The 26,126-nt window shown below is 34.0% G+C and overlaps 2 protein-coding genes and 1 long non-coding RNA gene across 5 annotated transcripts; 1 reads left to right on the top strand and 2 right to left on the bottom strand.

The window, feature by feature from the left end:
• Positions 1-213: 213 nt before the first annotated feature.
• On the bottom strand, positions 214-15,393 carry LOC109103593 (solute carrier family 13 member 4-like). Its single transcript, XM_042747451.1, is given in 17 exon segments — positions 214-836; positions 1,755-1,892; positions 1,990-2,151; positions 3,531-3,664; positions 3,815-3,921; positions 4,820-4,921; positions 5,044-5,145; positions 5,228-5,347; positions 6,603-6,697; positions 6,700-6,795; positions 6,869-6,943; positions 7,813-7,843; positions 7,931-7,991; positions 8,090-8,274; positions 8,355-8,491; positions 10,994-11,122; positions 14,656-15,393. Coding segments are annotated over 17 exon segments (1,932 nt in total). The 5' UTR covers positions 14,776-15,393; the 3' UTR covers positions 214-698.
• LOC109084804 (sushi domain-containing protein 3-like) lies at positions 14,179-25,279 on the top strand. Of its 2 annotated transcripts, none has more exons than XM_042747836.1 (6): positions 14,179-14,290; positions 18,797-18,968; positions 22,546-22,737; positions 22,850-23,006; positions 23,089-23,274; positions 24,494-25,279. In XM_042747836.1, exons 2-6 carry the CDS (start codon positions 18,803-18,805, stop codon positions 24,717-24,719), a joined length of 927 nt encoding a protein of 308 aa, XP_042603770.1. In that variant the 5' UTR covers positions 14,179-14,290; positions 18,797-18,802; the 3' UTR covers positions 24,720-25,279. The 2 variants fall into 2 exon arrangements, with proteins under 2 accessions (XP_042603770.1, XP_042603764.1); XM_042747830.1 differs by lacking the exon at positions 14,179-14,290 and adding an exon at positions 16,985-17,628.
• Positions 21,081-26,019, bottom strand: LOC122141340. 2 transcript variants are annotated; one of them, XR_006157725.1, is made up of 3 exons: positions 25,928-26,019; positions 22,524-23,016; positions 21,081-21,414 (listed from the first exon to the last, which is right to left on the bottom strand). It is a non-coding gene; the product is annotated as an uncharacterized LOC122141340 (long non-coding RNA). The 2 variants fall into 2 exon arrangements; XR_006157726.1 differs by lacking the exon at positions 25,928-26,019 and adding an exon at positions 24,562-24,694.
• Between the last annotated feature and the right edge of the window lie 107 nt (positions 26,020-26,126).

The raw sequence follows: 26,126 nt of genomic DNA, 5'->3' as shown, positions 1-26,126 counted from the left end.
AGCGGGATGTTTGAAATGCAAAATAAATAAATGAACCAAAAATAGTGTTTTATTATGTTTTCAGAGATGTCAGGTGAAAGAAATTGATATTAAAATGATTTGCTGCCGACAATAACAAAATGTTAGTTTCCTGTATGTACAGATGTTTATTCAGTTTAAGATATATATATATATATATATATATATATATATATTATATATATATATATATATATATATATATATATATATATATATATAGTGTGTAACGTTTGAAACAATCTTCCGTAACCAGACCACAAAAACTATGTAACATTTTGGTAAGAGCATGTTAGATACTAAGCCTGATTTCAGCAGAGACTTCATCTGATGCAGAATGTCCCTCAAACCTCTCAAGTAAATAATGCAAATGTATCACGACATTTGTTAGACGTCGGGAAATAAAGCATACGGATATGTTACATCGGTATTTTCACACAAACATCGCTGATTGTGTTTTGTAGGCGCGTAAACTTGGAAGGTTGTTAATCTACATCTAATGCTTTGATATATAAGTGTAAGAATGGATTCCAGCGATCGCACCGTTCATTCAGTCACAGTGAGCAGTTCTGCATCCTCAGACGGATGTCCTCTTACTCCAACGATGTACAAAAATAAGGCTGTAATTGCATATATGTGCCTCCTTCAGTGTATATCCAGTGTCCTCAATCAAAGGCCGGCTAAAAGCTGCCCGTGACGTTACGCATCAGCGCCCAGGTGGGAAACTCGCTCAGATGGAAGAGCGGCTCGCCCCACGTCATGATGGCCAACATCACCACAAAAACCCCGATCAGATTCACTCCAAAACCAGCCTTCACCTGCAAGACACAAGCAGAAAATATAACGCTGGCCAGTAAATAGCTACACCAGGGTGACAGGCTTATTATCACACTTGGGCAAAAAACAAATCATCACTATCAGTGTAAAAAACAGTTCTCATATACATACTCTATGTGGAACAAAAAATGTGTAATAAATAGATGATACAGACATTCAATATGTGTTAAAATAGACATTGCTCCAACACATCAACAAAAATCCAGCTATTTGTTTTTTATTCTATTCTATATCTATTTATATATTTTCTATTTCTTTTATCATGAATATGCATGTTTTTCCACAATATAAATATTAATATAATATAATTTAATATTATATAATATTAAAAATATTTCAAAGTAATGAACTCAATAAAAAAAATTATAATAATAATAAAAATTGGGCAAGAAACTCACAGGTAGTCAGTTTTTTCAAGACAAGGTACCGTCCCAGGTTCATAAGTTCCTAATTAATTTTTATCAAGTTTTACTATATTTATCAGCAGGGGACCATCTTAAAATGTCATCTTTGTGAAAATGATTTTGTATAATAAGCAACTGATGATCAAATAAATCTTTCAAATGAGCATCTTGTAATTTTGCCATATTAAAATTATGTTTTAAACTGCAATCCTTTTTACCATCGGCCCTGTTACATTTCTGAAGGCGTATTTACATCCTAAAATATATTCAAATGTAACTTAATTTAGCACAATTCATTTCATTTACACTTAAACACGTTATTTCTCTTACATGCTGTTTAAAATCATGTACTTTTGGTAATGGACCAGGCACCTGTTTCACCCTTAGTTGGCTTATGAAAACCAAATGATTAATGGTTTGGCCTTTCGACACGGCGTTCCTGGCACAGCTGTGAGACGGGACAGGGTGATATAACAGGCTAATGTTGTTTCATACCATGTCGCTGATCTGCACGTGTCCGTAACTGAACACAATGGCATTCGGCGGGTTTCCAACAGGCAGCATGACGCCGAAGGACACACACATGGTGGCAGGGATGAGTGTGTGCAGAGGGTTGATGTGCAGCGTCTCTGACTGTGAGGAACAGGAGACACACGGTCAGAACACTGCTGTGAAATAATAACACTTTGATCTGTTTGTGTGTCTCAGGTGTGTGTGTGTGTTAGCTGACCAGGGCCGAGAGGATGGGCAGGAACACTGTGAGCGTGGCTGGGTTGCTGGCGAACTCGGTGACGGCGGACACCAGGAGACACGCCAGCAGCGTCACGGCCCACGGAGGAAGACCACTCATGGGCTCCAGCTGCCGACCGATCCACATGGAGAGACCGGACACCTGGACCAGAGACGTCACACGGTTCATATAGAAGTTAACGTATAGGGCATGTTTGTTCTAGAAAAGAATCTGATGTTATATAACAGTTCTTTAATAAAATAGTGATGTAAAATCATAATTAAAGCAATATTCTTTAGATTAAATTCTTCATTAAATTGCTGTTTTTTAAATGAGACTCAGTATTTTCCACTGATTTTTAGGGGAAATGCTACTTGTTACTTAATATTTTCACTCTTAGCTGATACTTTTATCCAAAGAAACTTGGAATCTTACATAAAAAAAATAAAAAAATATTACGTCCCAATGTCTGGGTCATATTACATTGTAATATTACAATAAAATAAATAAAATAAAAATTACATTAAAAAATTATTTTGACTTTTAGCTGTCAAATAGATCTTGCAAAGAAATCTTTGAGTCATGTTACACTGAAATAAAATAAAATAAGTACATTTTCATAAAGGAATAAAATAATAATAAAATATTGATTTAAAATTATGATTTAAATTTCAGAATTAAAGAATTAAAAAAAAATCATAATTTAAACATCTATTTATTTATTTAAGTATTTTCCACTGTGATTTTTAGATGTGATTTTAAAGGAAATACTACTTGTTACTTTTGATTTTTTGACTTTTAGCTGAGATTTTATTCACAGCAACTTGGAATCGTACATAATAAAATAAATCAAATTAAATATAATAAAATAATTCTAAAACATTAATTGAATTAAATTAATAAAATAATACAAAAATTAATTATATTAAAATAAATTTTAACTTAGCTGACACCCTTATCCAATGCAACTTTATTGGTAAATTAATATATATATATATATATATAGCTATATATATATATATATAGATATATATATATATATATATATATATATATATATATATTATATATATATATATATATATATATATATATATATATATAAAACTTAAATATATATAACTTTTGGCTCACATTTTTATCCAGTGTAATTTTGTTAGTGAATCTTGTAAATATATATTTGGGTCATATTACACATATTAATATTACACATAAAAAATAAAATTAAAATAAATTAAATTAAATAAAAGGAAGACCATTAAAAATCCATTTTGACAATATTTTTATGATAAGTAACCATGTTTTCACCTGATTTCTCAATACTTGTCTGGACACAGATTTTTTTAATTAAAATCAGATTCAGTAAAACAAATACTACCATTATGTATACTTTAAAATATATTTAAAAATATATATATATGTATTCTTTACTGCATTACAATAATGGGAATGAATTTGTTTTACATTACAGTAGGCCAATGAGAATTAAGAGTTTTAAAAACCATAATGATTCCAATAATAGGCCTAATAATAATGCTCACCTTGCATCCGGCAGCCAGTGCGTATCCTCCTCCCACCAGAATAACAATCTCCCACGGCATCAGTCTCTGGAAGTCTTTCCACGTGATCATTGGAGCCAGAGGATCCTCTTCCTCCTCATCGTCATCATCATCACCTGCACGGATAACAGAGAGAAACCTGATTCACCTTTCCTCTCATGTCCTCGACCTCAGTGAACTGCTTGTACACTAGACCCTGCTGAGCGAATGATTGGGGTTGTACTGTAGCGCGGAGCGGCCCTGCTGCGGGCAGCGTGCGATCTGACCTTTGTTCTCGCTGGAGAATGCAGATGGCCAGGGCTTTCGAGCCGGGATGAGGAAGAGAAGGAAGCCGAGCAGCACCGACACCGTGGCATCAGTCCTGTAGCCCTTCCTGCGGGATACATGAGATTTAGTCAATCTTTCTTATCACGTGTGCATACATTAGAGGATTTAGAAATGGAAATCAGTTTTATTGACTGGGTAAGGGTTAAACACAAGAGGTTCATGTTCATGTACTAAAATAAAATAAAATAATCATTATTTTTGACTGAGTTAACACAAGAGGTTCATTAACTTCTCAACCAGTGACATCCAACTTGGATTCTTACAAAACAAAACAAAAATAATTTATTTATATATATATATATATATATATATATTATATATATATATATATATATATATAGTATGTATGTATGTATGTATGTATGTATATATATATATATATATATATATATGTATATATATATATATATATTAACTAAGCTGACACTTTCATCTAATGCAACCTTGCTGATGAATCAATAATAAAAAATAATAAATATTAATAAATAAAAATTAAATAAAATTAATAAAAATAAGTGTATAAAATAAATATGAATAAAACTGAAATAAATATTTAAAATAAAATAAAATATATGAAATAAAAGTAAATAGAATAAAATATTTTATTTAAAAATAGAATAAAAAAATAAGAAATTGTATTTTCCATAAAGGAATAAAATAGTGATGTAAAATTATGATTTAATACAATATTCTTATGTTTTTATTTATATTTTTTTTTTTTTTATTATATGTTTGTTATATTAAGTGTGAGTATTTTCCACTGTGACTTTTAGCTGTGATTTTAAGGAAAATGCTGCTTGTTACTTAATATTTTAACTCTTAGTTGACACTTTTATTCACAAAATCTTGGAATCATATAAAATAAAAAAAAATTACATTTTTATTATTTTATCTTATTATGTTTTATTTTATTTTTTAAATATTTATTGGCAAGAGGGTCATACTTCTCAAACAGCGACGTCCAGCCGGGGACGAATCCCGGTTCCCTGGTGAACCAAAGTACAGTCATCAGAATAAAGAAGATGCCCGTCACGACTTCAGGATAACTGTGAACCACGAGAAAAATCATATTAGTCCCAACATTAAAATAAAGTCTTATTGAAAACCCAAAACCTTCCACAACATCACTCAGTTTCTGAACGACAGCCAGAGATTCAGACTCTTGTACCTGATGGGGCCGAGCTTCTGGTACTCCTCATGAATGCGCTTCTCAGAGAGGAGTTCTCGCCTGGTTTTGCGCTTCTTGCTGAGAGAACAAGTCTCTCTGAAACTGTGAGGAGATAACAGCTCGAGTTCAGCAAGATCCTTTCACAATTTCATTTCAAATTTATAACGTCGCTCTTTATTCTTACTTGCATCCCAGAAAGAGACAGTGCAGCCAGATCCAGGTGAGCATCAGCATGATCAGAGCGATCGGCAGACTGAAGATGAACCACGTGCCGAAATTAATGACTTTTGCTTCTGGATAACGACTGAAACAGACATTTTATAGCAAAGTTTAGTGTGGCAAAACACATAACAACTTGACAAAACCAACTTTAACTAAATAAGTGTGTGTGCTGCCTTAAAATGTTAACTTTAGGCAACTTGGATATTTCAATAAATCAGATTCATGAAATTTCAATTTTAATTTTTTTTTTATAGTGTTTATATAATTAAAATCATTGTTAAAGATGTCAGTGCATTATTATATTATATTTATATTTAAAAATCTTAATAATATTAATATTTGTATTAAATATAAAATAAATACATATTAAATTAAAAAATAATAATAATAAATGAAAAAATAACATTTTATTAAATATATCCATATATTAAACTATAAAAAATATTTTAATAATTATATATGTTTATTAAAATATGTAATAAAATAAATAAATAAAAAATGTTTCACAAAAAATGAACTTGCGTATTTTTAACCTGTCATATAAAGACCATTTTTCACAATCATTCCCAATTAATAAAACAAAGTCCCATTCTATTATTTTTTTTCGAGTTTATATTTAGTGAGAAAATATGTTTCAATCTGAAATATGTCACATTATGAAAGTAAAATGGGTTGTGAATACTGCTGAATTCAAACAGGTTTTTAATTGAACAAGTTTATCAATTGTTCCTTCTATACAGTACTTCACTTATATATGACACACATTATTCATTAAAAACTTCATCACTTGATCTTTATATAATTAAAACATGTTTTGTCACATGAAAGCTCAAGCGCCCTGCGTTCAGGGGTCAAATGTCTCATTTACTTCATTCCAGTGTGGAAGAAAAGGACAAGGTTCTGTTTACACAGCATTCAAGAAAAGCCTCGAGAAGATACAGAGAGCCGGTTGATGTGGCGCAAGCTTTCTAGCTGACCCATTTTAAGCCAGTTAGTGCTTAATATTGATTATTTCTGGAAAAATGTCAGTGATAACAGCACTTCCAGTGAGCACAGATTATAACAGCTGTGATAGTTACTGACAATGCGGTGGTTTGCCTGCTGATAGAATGAAAAGAGTGTCAATACAAACCCCACTGACCCCTACAAGCCACATCTTTACATCAGCAAAACCATCTCACATTATAGAGTCACCTTTGCCCAAGAAATGCTGCACAAAGGAAAGGGTTATTTTTCTCCGCTTAGTGTCAGGAACTGAGATTGAGCGGATTGAATCCGGTGCTTAAACAAATCTCAGCCTCTTCCTGAATGCGCCTTTTATCAGAGTGATAACATACTTGTTGAATTGCTCGGCGAAGATGAGGTTGGTGGACGTGCCGGTGATGGTGATGAGGCCGCCGATGGTGGCCGCGTACGTGATGCTCAGAGACAGGCCCACTTACAGATCCTGTGGTCTCTCTTGGTGGGGGTACAGCGAGAATCCGCAGCGATTTTGGGTTTCTTTGGTGGAGCAGGGATGCTAATTGGAGCCTGTTTGGGAACAATTGGGATAAATGATTTTAGAGAATTTTTTGAGTTATTGTCAGCCAGCTGAAGGTCTCACCTCTGGCAGGTATCCATTTGATTCTTTAGAAAATTCTGGACCGAAACCAGGCTTCAATGTCAGACCATTCAACTCCTAGAGTATGAAAAACACATTTAAACAAATGGCATTCTTAAGCAATATCTTTTTAAATGTTCCTAAAATAAGATGTATTTAATCAATCAAGAATGGTTTGACTTGTTTTCAGACAATAAATCTAAAAAATCTTATTTAGATAAATAATCTTGAAAAATTATATATTTTTTGAGTGACATCAACACTGAAATTTAAAAGTTGACATAGATCATATTAATCAACTGATTCATGCAATTTACTCTTTTTTGAAAAATATAAATATATTATATTTAATGAGAGTAAACATGTTCTCTGTGTGTTATGTGTACATTCATATAACTTATAATGACAAAAAATAGCATGATTACTGATAATTGCATAAATCATTTAAATAAATCATTTCAAGGCAGTGTTATTTAGTATTACCGAGATACTATCATAGTTTTTGTTAATATTTTTACTTAGATTGTATTTGTATATTTTGTGTGAATTTTAATTTAAGTTTTAGTAATCAATAGTGTGTCATGTTTATTCGTTTTTCTTTTAATATGTCAGTATATAACGTTTATCTATTTTTATTTTAGTTTTATTTTGAATTATTTTAGAAAATAAATGAAAATTAGAAATGTTGCTTTGGCAACTAAGTTATTTGTATTTTATTTTATTTTGGGTACCATTTATTTTTATTTCAAGTAAAGAAATGTTTTTTATGGCTTTAGTTTTAGTACACTATAATAAACATTATAAATGCATTTAAATTATAATTATAAGATTTATTTTATTTTAGTTAATTTTTAATTGTTTTAAGCATAAACCCCCTTTATTTCTTGTTTACTTTCTAATTTTTAACAGCCATAATTTTACAGTGTGAGTAAACAATTTTGTCTTACCTCATTCAGCATACAGACTTCATGTTTTTCACTGCGAAACAAAGAAAACTTCAGCGAATAAGCTTGTTTAACAGATGTAGTTTAATACAGCTGACTGTATCCAGACACATCGGCTCACTTGTGTTTGCGGTCCAGCAGCTCAAGGTGATTCTTGCTTAATTCTTGGTTTTCCTCTTTGTCTGTGAAAGGACAGAAGAATTAGATCTAAAATACAGCTGATAATAAACATGCATACATACATGCATGCAGACCTTCTCAGACTGCCGCTCTGACTCACCGCTCTCCTCGTCCTGTTTATCCTCATCCTTTTTTTTTTGAGGGACATGGATGTAGTCGTTGTAGGACTGCCGCTCTGGCTGCTGCAGCACGGCTTCAGCGATGGGCATCACCATAGCCGTGGTGGACGTGTTGCTCAGCCACATAGAGAGAAAAACCGTACAGCACATGAACCCCAAAACCAGCCTACAACATAAACAGAACACATGCAGGTCACAGAGTCCATCTATAACTGTACATTCATGTTAAACCTGCTGAATACATACATGCCAGGTTTGGCCCCGGCGATCATGACCATCCGCAGAGCGATGCGTTTATGAAGGTTCCACTTCTCAATGGAGGCAGCCAGACAGATCACCCCCATCAGCAGCAGCGTGGTGTCCTTAAAATACTCAGAGGCCACCTGCAAACACACACACGCATCTTAGCATATTTTCTGAACGTTTCTGAAAAGTTAGGACAAAATGTCCCTGAAGTAATGTTTATGGAATGTTCTTATAACTTCAATAATATTTGATATACGTTCTCATAACATTGAGAGAAAACGTTCTGAGATCAATATTCTTGGATCGTTCTTATGATGTTATTTATACTTTATAAACATTCTAAGAAACATATTTGTAACCTTTAAATAACGTTCTGATCAAATCTGGACTTTTTAACATTCCTTTAAAAAAATTAAATAATGTTATATTTTGAGCAAAAATAAAGTTAGTAGACTGTTGTAAAAACATTTCTGTAACCTTTAAACAATGTTCTAATCATGACAAAAAAACTGGACATTTTAACGGTTTTAGAATATTAAAGAAACATTCAAATAACATTTATTTTGCGTAAAAATAAACATTAAAATGTTGTAAGAAACATTTTTTGTAACCTTTAAATAACATTCTTATTGTGAAGAGTTGGTTGTTTTTAGTTTTTTGTATATTTATTAAAATGTTGTTGTGAATATTTTGTGTAAAAAAAAGGTATTAGAATGTTGTAAGAAACAGTTTTGTAATGTTTATTTTGTATTGTATTAAATAACATTGAGATAATATGGAAATTAGAAACTATTAGAATGTTGTAAGAGGATGCAAACATTTATAAAGGTATTGGTCGAGCTTGACCAAGGGGGGGGGGGGGGGCGGACCAACCGATCTAATTCGTACAATATTTTACGAGGTGGACTAATTGTACGATTCGCACCAACATACAAATTCATACGATTTTTGCCAAATCGTACGTATTGTACGAGCTTGAATTACCTACACGCGAAACCCCGCCAGAAGCCTACCGCGTCACTCACTAGGGTTGTTTACGATGTGGGGGTACAATTCCGTACGCTGTAAAAATAGTACGAAGTGGGTGCGGATGATATAGCGTGGTTTGCTTTACTGTGTTTAGTGGTATTGCAATCCCCTCTGACTTATTTTCTGACCTCTGCCCACCACATGCAGTTAAAGCCTTTACTATCACTGATCTCAAGAACTGCAACACCATTTCAACCCTGCCAAAAACAATGGCATAAATTAAGCTTTTTTATTCAGGGTTGGTAAGATTTTTTAATGTTTTTAAAGTCTATTATGCTGCCCAAGGCTCCATTCATTTGATCAAAAAATACAGCAAAAATAGTAAATATTGTGACATATTATTATAATTGAAAATAACAGTTTTCTATTTGAGTATATTTTAAAATGTAATTTATTCCTGTAATGAAAAGCTGAATTTTCAGCATCATTACTCCAGTTTTCAGTGTCACATGATCCTTCAGAAATCATTCTAATATGCTGATTTGCTGCTCAAGAAACATTCATTGAAAGTATTAAATCACGTGTAAAAGGTATTTCATATATATGTCCAAACAAAAATCCATGGAGTCAGCAAAAAAGATCAAAAAAGTGCATAAAAAGGGGAAAAATTTGCCAAACATGATTACAGTACTTAAGATAACAGGTTGCTTTGTCAAGTTGGTCAATGGGATTTAGTCACATGATGCAGCATTTTCTTTTACATAATATCTTGGCAGTTTACTGTGGCCGCGATAACAGGCTGGTGCAAATGAACAATCAGCACCTCTGAGCTGTAAAACTCACATGCATGATGAAAAAAAAGCACAATGACAAGTTTCACTCTTAAAACATCACCTATAGAAGCCTCATATCCTGACAGAGAGGCTCAAAAGCCCTGAATATAACCAGGTCAGAAAACTGGTCATATATTATATTATATAAACCAGCTCTTGATTTATGTATGTTCATAGTTCAGTACGCACCACTGAACTATGAACCCTCCCCCCCAGATCCCACATCTCCAGGTCCTTCTCCCCCCCTCCCTCTAACATACGATGACATGCACCAGTCACTTTGTGCAGCATTGGTCTGCTCACTACCTCATTGCACTCATGGAACTGACGTCATTCTACCACCTCATCAGTCAGTTTAAATTAATAACTGCTCTGAGCCCTTTGTCACTTTAATCAGACTGAATAAGCTATTTTTTATGCACTAAAGATCTTTTTATCTGCACTGTTTGTTCACTGGTTTGCACTCTAATCTGCCATATGCCTTGCGCTGCTTTTATTTTAACCTTATTTTTTATTTTTTATTTTTTTCTATCATGTCGTTTTTACATTTCCCTTATTGTATAGTTTTATCTTATATTGTATATTTGATCTAGATTTTTAGGCTCTACTGTTAGTGTTATCTGTATGCACCGGGGTTCTGAGAGTAACGCAATTTCGATTCTCTGTATGTATGTACTGTACATGTGGAAGAATTGAAAATAAAGCAGACTTGACTTGACTTGAATTGACTTGACTTGACTTGACTTGACTTGAACATTTTACCTACAGTTTTCCAAGTCTTGTTGCACAAAACATTCTGTTGCATTCAATGAAACAAGCACAGAGACGTTTTCTTACCTCACTGGATTTGAGGACCCCAAACATTGGGTACAGGAAGGCCGGGACGAGAGCAGCGGCTCCCAGCGGCACAGCTTCAGATACCCAATATACTGCTGTCACGATCAGGACATACGCACATGATGATTCCTACAGAGACAGAGGCAGAACACGGATCAATTCATCATTATGAACTTTGTGTTTTATCATCTAAAACACTGCTTTGATTTTTATTTGATGTTTATGCATGCTTTTTATACCATTTGTACTGTTCTGTACTATACAGCCCAGAAATAGTTAACAAAGCCATTTTAAATTCAATCTATTTTGCAGTTGATAAGTACTAAAATCCATTTAAATCATATAAGATGAATGAGAGCAGATTACATTTACATATTTGAGAGAAGATTTGCATGTACCAGCCGCATCTAAAATGCTGGAGTAAATCAGTTCTTCAACAAAATTATGACTTTAATTATGAGCAAAACAGCAGGAAACCATGTGCGTCAGTCCGCAAATCAGCAGAAAAATCCAAATCCGGTTTGCCCTGCCAAATATTTGGACCTGGACACACAACACTCCAGCAAGCAAAAAATAATTAGTGAAATACAAATATGATTTGAGCACATGTGAATCACTTTAAAGTCTGCATGCGGAGCTTAGGCTGACAGAACAAACATTTGTCAGGTGACTCATATTTCATAATTAATCAGATTTTATAACAGGCTGAGCAAAGCAAAGTTAATACACACATTCCACACATTATAAATACATCAGGCTAATGAGGAGGAGAAAGGCACTGATGTATGGCCAGTTTGTGTTTATTGAAAGAAATCTTCCAGCGGATATTTTTATTTTTCAATTATTAAAGAATTTTCAGCACATATTACATAAAATAAGTACTCATTTTAATTTTCTGCATATCTGATTTGCTTTTTTAGTATTATTTCATCAAACACTGTAAAATTTTCATTCGGAAATTGCTAAAAAATTTCACACACACACAAAAAATACAAAAAAACAAAACTGTAAATGTGCAATTTTGAAGCAGAAAGGCTAATACTGTATTTTCTTGTAAAATGTACTCCAATAAACATATAATAATAAATCACTGTATTGCATTGTAACATTTGTAACAATATTAGTAAACATTAACAAACCATAAAAAACGCATTTAGAAATATTAGTTTACACTAATTCCAACATTTACTAATTAAAACTAATTATTAAAATCAAAGGTTTTATCTTAATAGACCTAACATGAACTAACAATGACCAGCTGTCTTTTCATTAAAATTAACAAAAAATAATACTGTAAAAAATATTTTTTGAATAAAACAAAGATCATAGGAGTATGTTTTACAAGAAAATATTATTTTAGATTTTCTACTTCAAACTTTCATGTTTAATTCAACGTGTTACTTGCCTTTTCTTAGTAATTATGGTATTTGTGAAATTTACTAGCAATTTTAAGTGAAAATTGCAAAACATTTGTTAGTGCATGTAGGGTAATGCATGTAAAGGGTACAATGATTCATGGCTTGTTCCCTATGGGACTTGAACCAGCAAACTTCTGTTTTTGGCATTTTATGGCTTTTCTTTTGTCCCTCGGCGCTCCTGCCAAAGCTGATTATCCCTCAGCGTGCTCCTGTGTTCATAAAGTCTGCCCAGCACCTTTCTGCTTTCTCATGACCGCCCAACTGTGCTGAAGGACGTCAATCTCCATTGACACATTGTTCTTGTTCTGCTCTAATCTCATCATTGCTCAAGAAATCAGTCCATTCAGATCCAGCTGATTTCTGTTAGATGGTCTGACGGGGCATTGATGATAAAAGAGAATGATGATTTCCTCTCATTAATCATGAAAAGGGTAATCAAAGGATTACGCATCAAGCAACTTTATTTGGAAACATACTTAAAATGACACGGTTCTGTTACAACATTAACACGAGCCTCCCTGTGGGACTCATTACATGAATGCTTTGTGTGAATAATCGCTTTCAGTCGGTGGGTGAGATGAGATTAGTGAACTATTGTGAACTAAACCCTTTATTTCTGACTCTTGGTGAAAAGTGTTTTCAGAGAATGTGTGTGAGAGAGAGAGAGAGAGAGAGAGAGAGAGAGAGGAAAACCTGTGTAAGTGATCTAATCTTAAACATGTTTTGGAATTGTAAAAAAAGCTGTCATGGCAGAAGATAATGACATTTCCTGATCTATAGGCACTGTTTCCCCATTTGACTGTATTAACTTTACAGCTGTTTAGATCAATTTGAATCACGTGTCTGGTTACATTATAACGTATTTTGGATAAAAACCCACATGCATAATATCATATTTATTATTATTATTTTTTTTTTTTTTTTTTAAATGTGTTACTTGCTATTTCTTTGTAATTATTTGCAAAATTTACTAGCAATTTCTTTCTTTTTTTTAGTGAAGAATTTGGTACTTCAACATTAAGATTGATTTTAGGTTAGGTTATTTATATAGTTATGTATAAAACAAGTATATTTCTTAGATCCTGTCACTATTTCATTCATTCATTTTAATAACATTTATGTCTTCACTAATTCATTGTAAATGGCCCCAGTGTGAAAAAAAGTTTTTTTTGCCATAAAATAATTAATATGACATCATAAATTTGCACCTACTACTACTACTACTACTACTACAAAAAAAAAAAAAAAAAAAAAAATTTGTTTTAGCCTACATAAATTATAATATGTTACACCACAGGACACTGCAGAAGAAAAAAAAATATGCTAAATGTGCTTAATGTATAAGTGTATTTTTTGCACACCTGACTTCTTCCTAATGTGATTTTTCATCATACACTGAAAACAATGGTGTACGATTTACTTTGAAACAATTTTCACTCAGAAATTGCAAGTAGATTTCACAAAAAAATGAAAAGAAACGATATATAATTAGCAGACTGAATTTAACTGAAATGTAGAACATGCCTGAAATAGGCCTATTAAAGCAGTAAAAAAAAAATAATCTGTAAGCGGTTAATGCTCATAATCTCATTTTCCGAAATAATGAAATACACATGTATGAAAAATTTAATTCACTAAAACGATTTGCAAACAATTTTTGGATTCAAGATGGCGTCTGGTCAAATAAACGCAATGCCTCTCTGCAGGCTTTGCTGATGTTGGACTGAATCTAAGATTCCAATTGCTACACAAACAAACAACATCTGTAAAACCTGCCGGTGTTTCAAACAAACAGTTCCCGTCAGAACGGCACACTTGAACCATCACGGCACAGGCGCGCGACATGCTCTGACAGCGCACCTGGAACACAACCAATCAGGTGAGAGGTCGCGGCGGCTCCTCGAGTAACCCCGAGGACCCAGGAGACCGCAGGCAATTAATAATCATAATTATCATGTTTGAGACATTATATAATTTAAACTGGCTATCTGCTTCTAAAACAGCATTTTATTTGCGTCTACCCACATTTTCCATGTCACTGAAACTGTATATAAAGAATCCTTGCGGAATAAAAAAATCAAAATATACTTAAAACCCACTCAAAAGGTGATAATGTTTAAATAAAATGCATTTTAAACGCACATACCCAAAAGTAAGCAGCGCGTAAAAGCGCGCAGAGACCGAGCACAGTGCGCGCAGCTCACGAGCGCGTGTGATTGTGTAAGTGGCTGAGGATCTACTTACACTGCACGGGTGGATGAGAGGCAGAGGCAGCAGGGATAAAGGAATCATGACCACGAGAATGAGTTTCCGAGCCGTCCATATTTTTTTGATTAAGTCCATTCTGGAACCTTCCAGCCTCATGGGAGAACGCTTTGCTCAGTTCAGCTTTTAGAAGTCCAGGGTTCTTTAAGGTTTTCTTCAAGACGTTTTCTATACTCCCCTTTAAGCCTTTTTTTAAATGTATTTATTTTATAAATTGTAGATGCAGATGTGACGTACTACTTGATATCGCGCAAATTGCCGTTTCCCTTTTCGTGCGTTGCACGCGCTTCGCGTCTCCTCAGAAAAGTTTGCATGGATTGAGAGCGGAACTTTTCTCTTTGGTTCCTGTTTGAATGTGCCTGTCCTTCTAGTCCATCCAGGAGTGCTTGCAGACCCTCTTATACCCCTTCAGGATGTTCTGATGATAAGGACACCGATGGCTCTTTTGTGTGTCCACCTGTAAATGTGTCTATCTCTCATTCGCCATGCTTTCTTATTTTTTACACTATAAAATTGCACCAATCGCGAATAAGCATGCATGAGCTGTCCTCTTAATTAACTTAATTTCCATGCGCGTTGTAAAAGCGTCTCCAAGGACGAAGATGAAATCTATGAGTACTGCGTAAAGGTAATTTTACTTTAATCTAACCATATCTCCTCCCAGTTCAAAGCGGGACCAATCAGAGGTGAATGAGTGGAGTTTATGAATGGATGTGGGGTCGCGGGGTTGCGATGCTCATGAGCCAAATTGAACCGTTTACATGCAGCAGCGTCGGTTTCTCAGAATAAACTCAACAGGGACCAGAGACCATGCTGTTGAGACTGTCAGAAAATAAAGAGCAGAAGCACCTGCATTAACAAGCGCACAAAAACTCGCATTAAACCCATATGTCATGATTACGCAGAATGTAGCGCACACTTCATGTTAGCAGACAGTCAATACCACTCATGTGACTGTTTTTCACATTTTAGCATAACAGTACTGTTACACAAATCTTCATGATATGCATCCTGACATGTTTTTTAAACAGTTCACGTGTGCTGCTTTTCATTAAAATCAATCAATCAATCCATAGGCAAATTTCAAGCATTTATGAAAATCCCTTATCATCAAAAGGTTTTAAAGACAATGTTAAATGTAAATTCAGTAAGGTGTGTCCAACTGTAATTCTAACAAAACTATATTATTTATTTATAATATGTAAAATAATATTTATATAATTTAAAATTGTATGATCAAATTTTGATTTATATAGTTATACTAATTATATATATATATAAATCCAGTAAAGTCTGTCTAATTTTAATAAATTCTAATAAAATTATATTATTTGCTTAAAATATTTAATTAGTATACAATTTATAATTTATTATTTATAAATTATAATACAACTAAAATGTGTGTGTGTGTGTGTGTGTGTGTGTGTGTGTGTGTGTATATATAATTATCTCTCTCACTCTAACATTAATTACACCATATGAAAATATGATTTAATTATAATTAATATAATGATTTATATTTTATTACTTAATTAGTATACATGTATAAATTATAAATTGTATTATAAAATTTTAATGTTATTGAATTTTTATTATAACAATTGTATTATAATATTTAAATAATTTATATATATATAGAGAACATTTATTATTCATTTACAATCATTCATTATAAATATAAATACTATAATAATTTATACAATTTTCTTACCTTTTTTATATTATACTTAATAATCAGACAAATATCTTCCAGTGACTTCTGCTAGTTTTTAGTCTGTATCATTATTTATAAAGCACCAATTAAAATTAAATTAAATTAAACTGAATTACAATATCAGTCTGAATCTTCAATCAGTCCAATACGTTTTAAACTGACGTGCGCAATACGTCACCTAGTGGAAAACAGAGCAATTGCTGTAACTGAATTGGCATTTTTCTAGTATAATTAGTTTTAAAGATTGTACTGTGAAGTGCTGTTATAAAATATCTGCAAAGTAATGCAGCCAACAAGGAATACAAATCTCTATTTGCCGCTTTTCTGTTTCATCATGTGCTCTAAGACTTTGTAATTTCTTTCTGAGCGAGAAAACTTAATCTGAACAAATGCTGTACTAAACCAAAGCTTTGTTTGGTCACAGTGGGGGACAGAGCTGTTTGTGTGCTTTTGTTTGATTGACTTTTATTCTCGAGTGTAATCACATTACATGTTCGGCATATGTCTACACTTAAATCAATGGTCTGCTCTCCATACAGACAGTAAATGGCAAATACAAGGTTGCATAACCTTATCAATGTTGCCTAAGTTACCTGTAAAGCTGTTTAGGGTTTTAGCAGGGGATGAATGTCAGTAACGCTTAAATCTTCAGTCAGGAGAGCCGCTGCTCCTGCATGAGGCTGTGAAAAGACCTTGTTCTTCATGACACAATGCTGAAGATTAAGAGCTGTCCTCCTCTTGGACAGCGTTAAAAGGGTTTGATGGGGTGAGAGGAGCCATTAAGATCAGGTTTATATGGCATGATGTGGGCGAGGATCTCAAAGCATTACAGAGACTTAAAAGACGGGCCGTGGTGTTTGATTAATCAACGGAACAATCCGTTATTCATGCTGAAGAAGTTTAACGTTGAGAGAGAAAACTCAAGAGTGTGGGATATTAGGACTGTTTGTTCAAATGAAATGAGAGTCTGATTGTTTCCCTCTCAGCAGAGTCACGGCTGTCACCAACATCACTGCACAGAGACGTCACTGTCAGCCCTCAACAGGATATTATTAGCTGCTGTGAGTGAGTGAGTGAGAGATTATAATCTGGAGAGATTAAAGCATATATGAAAGTTAAAAAGTATGAGAACGCAATCAAAATTAAACCAGACATCACTAGATAATACGATGACTCATTACTAGGAGTGAAGGGAGCTGGTTGTCACACTTTTTGGGGTCATGCTGGCACATTATGGGGTACGTTGTCACACAAAAAATCTTTATTGGCACTGATTTGAGAATTAAAAATATTTGGAATATGATGTGCATTAAATATATAATTATACTACAAATGTGTAATAAAAGTAAAATGTATGTATTTATTATATATGTGTGTATAAATGCAATATTGTATATATTCCACAAAAATAAAGCAGCACAACTGTTTTCAACATTGAAGAAATGAAGAAATGTTTCTTGAGCAGCAAATCAGCATATTAGAATAATTTCTGCTGGATCATGTGACACTGAAGACTGAAGTAATGATGCTGAAAATTCAGCTGTGCATCACAGGAATAAATTACATTTTAAAATATATTCAAATAGAAAACTGTTATTTGAAATTGTAATAATATTTTACAATATTACTGTTTTTACTGTATTTTTTATCAAATAAATGCAGTCTTGGTGAGCAGAAGAGACATATTAAAATAGTTTAAAAATCACCCTGACCCCAAACTTTTTAACTGAATTTTATATATATATATATTATATATATATATATATATATTATTGATATATATATATATATATATATTTTATATATAATAATATATTTATATATTTTATTGGTGTTTAAAAGCACTCCATGCCTCCTTTTTTGTTATTTCATAGTTTATAGTTTACTTTATTATTCTTTTTATAAAAATGTGGAAAATATTTATGTATTAGAAAAACATGATGCAACTGGAATTTTAGTTTGGAGGATTCAATTCACCACAATTATTTAGGACTAAAACTAACTAGTAAATATGCCACCACTTTAAAGCCAAAGTCTTGGAATCACGTGGGAGAGAGAGAGAGAGAGAGAGAGGGAGAGAGAGATCAGTGCATATGTTCATGAGGATGTGTGACTGCATAAACGACTGCAGCTCTGCCGTGTGTTGCATTACGCAAGCGGCTCATAATCAGCAGTGGAGCTGCAGCAGTGACAAGCGGCTTACGGAGGAGAAACACACAGCAGCGCTGCATGAGAGTCAGCGTAACTCCCTCCCTCTCTCTCTCTCTCTCTCTCTCTCTCTCTCTCTGTCTCTCTGTCCCTGAGCGAACAGCCTATGTTTGGCTGCTGAAGCACAGAAAAGTCTCTGGAGTCGCCAAGGACATGAGCGACTGACATTCACACTTTCCATCTCATTTTTAACCCCAGACTTCGATGGCTTTGAAGGGCAGCCGCCTCACCTGGGGCTTCCTGCTGTGGTCTGTGACGTGGAGCTCGGCTCGGACTTTTACACCACATGAAGGGTCTTCGGTCAGTCCCATATTTCATCGGACCACTCCACCTCTGAACAGCTCTGAGGCCCCTACAAACAATTACACAGGTGTGTATAACAACAATATTCTGTCACAATGATATAATAACTGCATATCATCATATAGTGCTATGCAAAAATTATCAAATGGACTCAAAAAGTTGTAGTGCTCATGTGTTGTAGTGCATGTTTCTAAACTCCAAACAGCATGTTTTGCAAAACTTTTTCATAAAGAGCACACTCAACCTGCAGCATTTACAGTCCGCAAACATACAAATATATTAAATCACGTGCACTTATTGGGAAATTCACGTGTTGGCTTTAAAATGGAAAATCTTCTTAAGGGTTTACATACAAACAGAGCTTTCATAATGGCTCAGATAAAATCACCAGTACGAATCAGATCAGCCTGAACTGCATATAACTTAGATTTTATTATGATTGGAGAACATATAAAATATGCAAGCCATGCATACTTTGAGCGTACTTTGCAAATAGTTTATTGATGTTTCCTGAGATAAAGTCAATATGCATGACAGATTTGTGGATCTCTGACATTATCAAGCTATTACGTGAGTTTGTTTGCAGTATAATGAATCTGTGAAGGAAAAGACACCTTCCACAGGTGTCAGTTACCTTTAGGTTTATTGCACAGGTGAAACAAAGGATGCTTTTTGCCACGTGGTAATGGCGGGCAGTGGGATAGTTGGCAGTTTGTCAGTTCCGTTACAGGGTTGCCAGCTATGAAACTGAAATGGAGGGGGTTTTATCGGCACTGTGGCCATGAGAGAATTTGCCCTGCTTTCAGCTTTCAGTGCACGGCAAACCTGAAGGAGTTTGAAGTGGATTTGTGCTGGATAAGAACATGCACGGGTCAGATTTCATCCTAAAATCAAAAGAAAGGAATAAGAAATTATATTCTGCTTAAAGAAAAGGAGATATATTTGGTTTGAAGAAAAAGGTTGAAGACATTAAGATTTTTGCATTGTGGCATTTTTTCTATGATAACTTATCACATTTAGCCCCAAAATTATTATTGTCAATGCAAAAAAAAAAAAAAAAGAAAAGTTAATTACTGTAAAAAAAATTGTTGCATGTTGTTTTTTCTTGTACTACCATTAAATTTAGAATAGTACTTTATTTTTGTAATGCATTATAGTAAAATTATTGCATTACAGAATATATGTAAAAAAAAAATATGCAAAAATCTCATTCTCATGTGAAAAAATAAATAAATCATTATTACTAATAATATATAATGTATATTGCATGTACTGTAATTTTTTTTATAAACCATAGTAATTCTTATGCCTTTAATTTATCTTGATTTTAAATTAATATAATAATAACAATAATAATAATTGCATTTTTACCACATTACAGTAATGGGAATTTAATAATCACTGTTATATTAAGAACATTAAAAAAAAACTCATTCCAAAAACATCCAAGCACAATGCAGTAAGGGGGGGGGGTATTATAGTTAATTTAAGTTGTTATACTTAAATAATTAAAACTAAAACTGAAGTAAAACAATATAATAAAAACTTTATAAAAATATTTTAAAGCACACAAAATCACTAAAACCTTAAACTAATACAATTAAAATGGAAACAGTAAATCTAAAAATAAAATCTAATGCATTTTAATGATGCAATTGCATCTTAATGATACTAAAATAACACTGGCATAATGCACTTCCTTTTATAAAAATACATCCTGTAAAGTTGTTCCATTCACTGTAAGTCACTCATTTACCTGTAACACAAATACAGAGGCTTCCACGTCAATTCTTTAAAGGGATTACTTAACTGACAGTGTTAAAGAGAGAAAGCCAGAGTACACAGGAATAGCTGGTGAGGTCAGCAGACGAGTTACAATAACACGTTAAATATGCACCACAGTGTTCCTTGCTGAAGTTACATGATCATGCATGGACAAACTGATCCACTCAAACTGTCCCGCTGGAGAATGTCTGTGGTTTTATGGCAGTGTAGCTTCAGGAGCGTGTGGTCAGGCTGCATCATCCTGGCCTCCTAAGCTACAGGGAATTGTGGGTAATCAATTTTTAATGCACAGCCCTATTCTTTATTTAATCACGTTCTATTCTAAGAGAAGCTCTCTGGTGTGACCCTTGGGGAGTATGTGAGATGGGATGGAGGGAGAAAAAGAAACTGACAGTTGAGTTAATTTATTTATTTTGCCATGGAGTCAGATTGCTTAATGCTAGCAGCATTGCCATGCCAGTTAAGCCGGGCTTAATGAGACCAGCACAGGACTGGAACTGGTGTGAACAATAAACACCATCCAGTGACCCTGCCAGCTTAATCACACTGACTCCAGCACAGTCAATATGAGCTCCGTTTGACTGTATATTGACAGTAGAGATGGACAGTGCAATGATGAAAACTCGGTAGGAGAACACAGAAGATGCTGAATCCTCGGTGGGAATGTAGAGAGACTGGAGGAGAGGTGGATTATGGGATAGAGCGCAGGAGAACACACCATGTGGATACTGATGGAAAGAGAGAGGGAAATATGCTTTCATCTTAGCCCTTGAGGATGACTAAGTACTGTAAAATAAGTCCCAGGAAAACTTTCTTGCACACATACAGTACACTCACAGACAGACTTAAAGCTGTCATTTTTATGGAAATCATAAGGACTGATATTGTGATTATTGACTTTTATTATTTATACTTATTTATTATTTTCATTTATTTATTACACTAAGTGGTTTTATTAGGTGTCTTTTTCATTTCTGCATTTATCATTTGCCTAGCAAAAATTACAAGTCCAAAAAAATTACAAGTATTCTGTTCTATTTGATTTAGTCCAATCGTGAAAAAGTGATAGCAACAAGCTGCATTCTATTCTATTCTATTCTGTTCTGTTCTATTCTGTATTTGATTTAGTCCAATTATGAAAAAGTGATAGCAACAAATTCTATTCTATTCTGTTCTGTTCTGTTTTGTTTGATTTAGTACAATTATGAAAAAGTGATAGCAACAAATTTTATTCTATAAAAAGTAATAGTAACAAATTGCATTCTACTCTATGCTATTCTATTGTTTTATTCCATTCTATTCTATTTAGTCCAATCATGAAAAAGTAACAGTAACAAGCTGCATTCTATTCTATTCTATTCTATTCTATTCTATTCTATTCTATTCTGTGTTTTATTTAGTCCAATTGTGAAAAAGTGATAGCAACAAGTTCTATTCTATTCTATTCTATTCTATTCTATTCTGTGTTTGATTTAGTCCAAGTATGATAGCAACAAGTTTCATTCTATGAATAAGTGATAGTAAGAAGTTACCTTCTATTCTACTCCATTCTGTTATGTGTCTGATTTAGTTCAGTCATGAATATGTGATAGTAACAAGTTGCATTCTATTCTATTCTATTCTATTCTATTCTATTCTATTCTATTCTGTTCTGTTTTGGTCTGTTCTGTTCTGTTTGATTTAGTCCAATCATGGCAAAAGTGGTATTAACAAGTTGTATTGTATTCTATTCAGTTCTATTCAATTCTATTCCATTCTGTTCTATTCTATTCTACTCTATTATCTGTTAGATTTCAGTATATATTTAAAAGTGGCACACTTAAAAGTGGTTTCTAACCATCTGTTCTTTGTATTTGCAGGCCTGAGCTGCACGACGCTGTTTCCCCCTCGGCGAGGTTCCTTCTATGTAGAGAAGGGCGCTGGGATGTTCGTGGGCACAGAGTTGGTGTTCTGGTGCCTCGAGGGGTACCAGCTGGTGGGCAGCGAGAAGATCACCTGTGTCCTACGTAGCGACACCGCTCAGTGGAGCAACTACCCACCTGACTGTGAGGGTCTGTGTTCACTGCCATCATTTCTGTTTTAAGAGATAAAAACACCTAAGAAATGCACTCCTACTAATTAAATCCCAGATTTTCAATGTGGACTATTGTGTAAATATGGTAGCCATTCCCAAACCAGAGGACCGCGGGTTGAGAGTGGCCGTACTGGCATCGGTAGTAAGCAGCATCATCATCCTCGCCATGTCTGTGTCCTTCATCATCTGCTGCCTGCAGGAGCGCATGAGCAAAGCGAGGGCAGAACGGACAGACAGACGGGGCAGGTATGCACATCTGGGGAGGAAGAGACAAGGAAATTTAAAATAGGCAAAGAGGATGCTAATGACTTCTGTTCTCTGTTTACAGGACGAGAGACAAGCACAAATCATCCTGGAGGAGTGAGTGCTGGCTGGAGAGAGATGAAGGAGACTGGGAAGCTTTTCCTCCACCAAAAATTTACAGTCTTTCCCAGCACCTTGACCCCCATCTGACCCCTGAGAGCCCGGTCTATATGGGGGGACTGGCTGGTTATGATAACCATGGGTATCTGAGGTGAGAAACTGTGCAGTGTTAAATTTGCTTGATTGTGTTTACATGTGAAATTAATCTATTAAATCATGCAAAAATAAAAATTCTGGCACTATTTAAAAGGAAATAAAGTTTTCTGTTTTATTTTCTTTTAAAATGTATTTTTAATGTCACAATTCTGACTGACTTTCTCTGAATTCTGAGTTTTTTATTGTTTTTTTCTGAATGAAAAAGGTAATTGTTTTATCACACAATTCTGGATTTTCTTTATATCCTCATATATAAATACTATATGTGACCCTGGACAACAAAACCAGTCTTAATTGTCAATTTTTTTGAATAAATAAGCTTTCCATTGATGTATGGTTTATTAGGATCGGACAATATTTGGCTGAGATACAACTATTTGAAAATCTGGAATCTGAGGGTGCAAAAAAATCTAAATGGCCTTTAAAGTTGGCCAAATGAATTCTTAGCAATGCATATTACTAATCAAAAATTAAGTTTTGATATATTTATGGTAGGAAATGTACAAAATATCTTCATGGAACATGATCTTTACTTATTATCCTAATGATTTTTGGCATAAAAGAAAAATGGATCATTTTGACCCATACAATGTTTTTTTGGCTATTACTACAAATATACCCCAGAGACTTAAGACTGCTTTTGTGTTCCAGGGTCACATATATAAATTTATATCGTGCAATTCTTCATTTATATCTCGCAATTGTGCATTTGTATCTCACAATTCTGAGTTTTATTGCTTTTGTGTTTTTCTCACAGTTTGATTTGTATTTATTTGTTTTGCAGTTATATCTTACAACTATTTATTTATATTTCCCAATTCTGAGTTTATATCTCTGTACTTATACCTTTCAGTTTTTTATATCTCTTTTTTAAAAGTGATAATCAGTCAGAGTTGCGAGATACTGTATAAACTCAGAATAGCAAGAAAAAAGCCTGAATTGTGAGATAAAATGCTACAATTACCTTTTTTATCCCATTGTGGAAACAATCTTTCATAGTAAACAGTAGTGCAGCTTAATATTTTTGTGGAAACTGTTATGCTTTTTTTTTCAGGATTCTTTGCTGAAAGTTCCAAAGAATAGCATTTATTTGAAATAGAAATGTTTTGTAATATTACTAATGTCTTCAATGTTGCTTTTGATCAATTTAATGTACCCTTGCTCAATAAAAACATACATTTATTTAAAAAAAAAATGGTATGTTTGTTTTGCAGGAGTCAGGAAAACCTCCTGAAAGCTCCTATTCCTGGTCTTTACCGTACCGAAAGTCATATGTACCCACATGTGGTCCTGCAGAGGGTTCCCACACCCACAGTGCCAACTGCACCCAGCGCGCCCATCTACCTCCACCTCTCCACCCCTCCACCCGCAGAAAGCCCCGGTGAACACTCCGCTCTGCCGCCGTACCCCAGCGCCAATCCACAGCGTCTGTGGCCATAGAAACACACTTTTATTCAGAACTTTTACAACTGTCGCCATGGCGATGGATTACGGCCCCTACGTGCAAACGGCTCCTGGGGTTCGGAAAACCAAGAGAAATGATGGACTCAAGCTAGAGCCACCTAGATCACAACACACCGCTAGATCTAGATGTTGGACCATGTGTGGGACCAAATGTAGTTACATTTAGTATGTTGCATATGTAAGGACATTTCTGAATGACTCTAAGGAGACCCATTGTGTAGTTTCTTGGAGAGAAAAGTTAAATTAGGAGCGGTGAGGACTCCACTGGTACTGTGATCCACTCCAGGTTTTATTATTGTCAGTTAGTACTTTTTATTTTTGTGGTGAAGGTTCTGACTACCTGCACTCATTAAATGAAAAAAATGCAACCATTTCAAGTCACATTAGAGCATCGGTTTAATATTTCTATGTTTTTTTGTATTAGAATTGTAGGAGAATTACACTGATGTTCAGATTACAGACGGACATTGGGATCTCATAAATCTATGATACTTCAAACTTGATTTTGTTTATAACAAATAAAAAGATTACAGTAATTGTGCATGTGTCTTGTATCTGGGTCCAGTAAAATTGACCTTCTTGAGTTTGAACTTTTTAATGAGCTGACCTAATCAGTTGAGCTTTGGCATGTTCACAGTGTTTTATCTGTCTATTGCAGCATATGTAGGAAACAACACTGTGAGGGAAAACAGGATGAAAAAAAAACAAGATGATGGATTGGCAGCTGTAAATTTATGAGTGAATCAATGACATTTTAAAAAATATATATATTATTTACAGTACATTATATATATTTATGTAATAAAATTGTTCCGTTTAAAATGACTGTTGTTAGGCTATAGACTCCATATGACGGCAGTGGCATTTTCACACTTTAAATCATGCATGAGAATGCCAAAATGATGAGAGGCATAATGTCTAACAGTTTAGTTAACTGCCCCCAGATTAACTAGCACTTCTTCAATAAGAAATAGAAGCAGTTGCTCTTTAAGTCCACAGGATGGTGCGATTGTTCCGCGATCATTTCAGCATGCATTTCAGTCATAAAACAGTAAACACACATTTCTTGCATTAAACTGCAATCTTTCAATTAAAAAAAAATTCTACATTATTATACAATATATAGTAGGACTATAAAAGGAACAGATCACCCAAAAATGTATATTCTTTTCTGATTTACTCACCCGCATATCTTTCCAAACCAGTATGCTTTCCTCCCTGAAACACAAAAGAAGACGTTTAGCAGAATGCTCTTTTTAATGAAAGTCGAAGGTCACTCCACTCACATGAGAAAATGTAATATGGAGAACATAAATGGAATTGTTGTGGAATTACTCCATACGACTTTCACGCTATTACATGTTGGCTATAACTAATTTGTTT

The sequence above is a fragment of the Cyprinus carpio genome, chromosome A4, assembly GCF_018340385.1.
Source record: "Cyprinus carpio isolate SPL01 chromosome A4, ASM1834038v1, whole genome shotgun sequence".
Taxonomy (NCBI): Eukaryota; Metazoa; Chordata; class Actinopteri; order Cypriniformes; family Cyprinidae; genus Cyprinus; species Cyprinus carpio.
The sequence above is the reverse complement of the archived record's forward strand: the minus strand, read 5'-3'. Positions and strand labels throughout refer to the sequence as shown.

Coding starts and splice junctions, on each gene's coding strand:
- LOC109084804 (XM_042747830.1), top strand. Junction 18,969..22,545: donor CCCTACAAACAATTACACAG/GTGTGTATAACA, acceptor TTGTATTTGCAG/GCCTGAGCTGCACGACGCTG. Junction 23,007..23,088: donor CGGACAGACAGACGGGGCAG/GTATGCACATCT, acceptor CTCTGTTTACAG/GACGAGAGACAAGCACAAAT.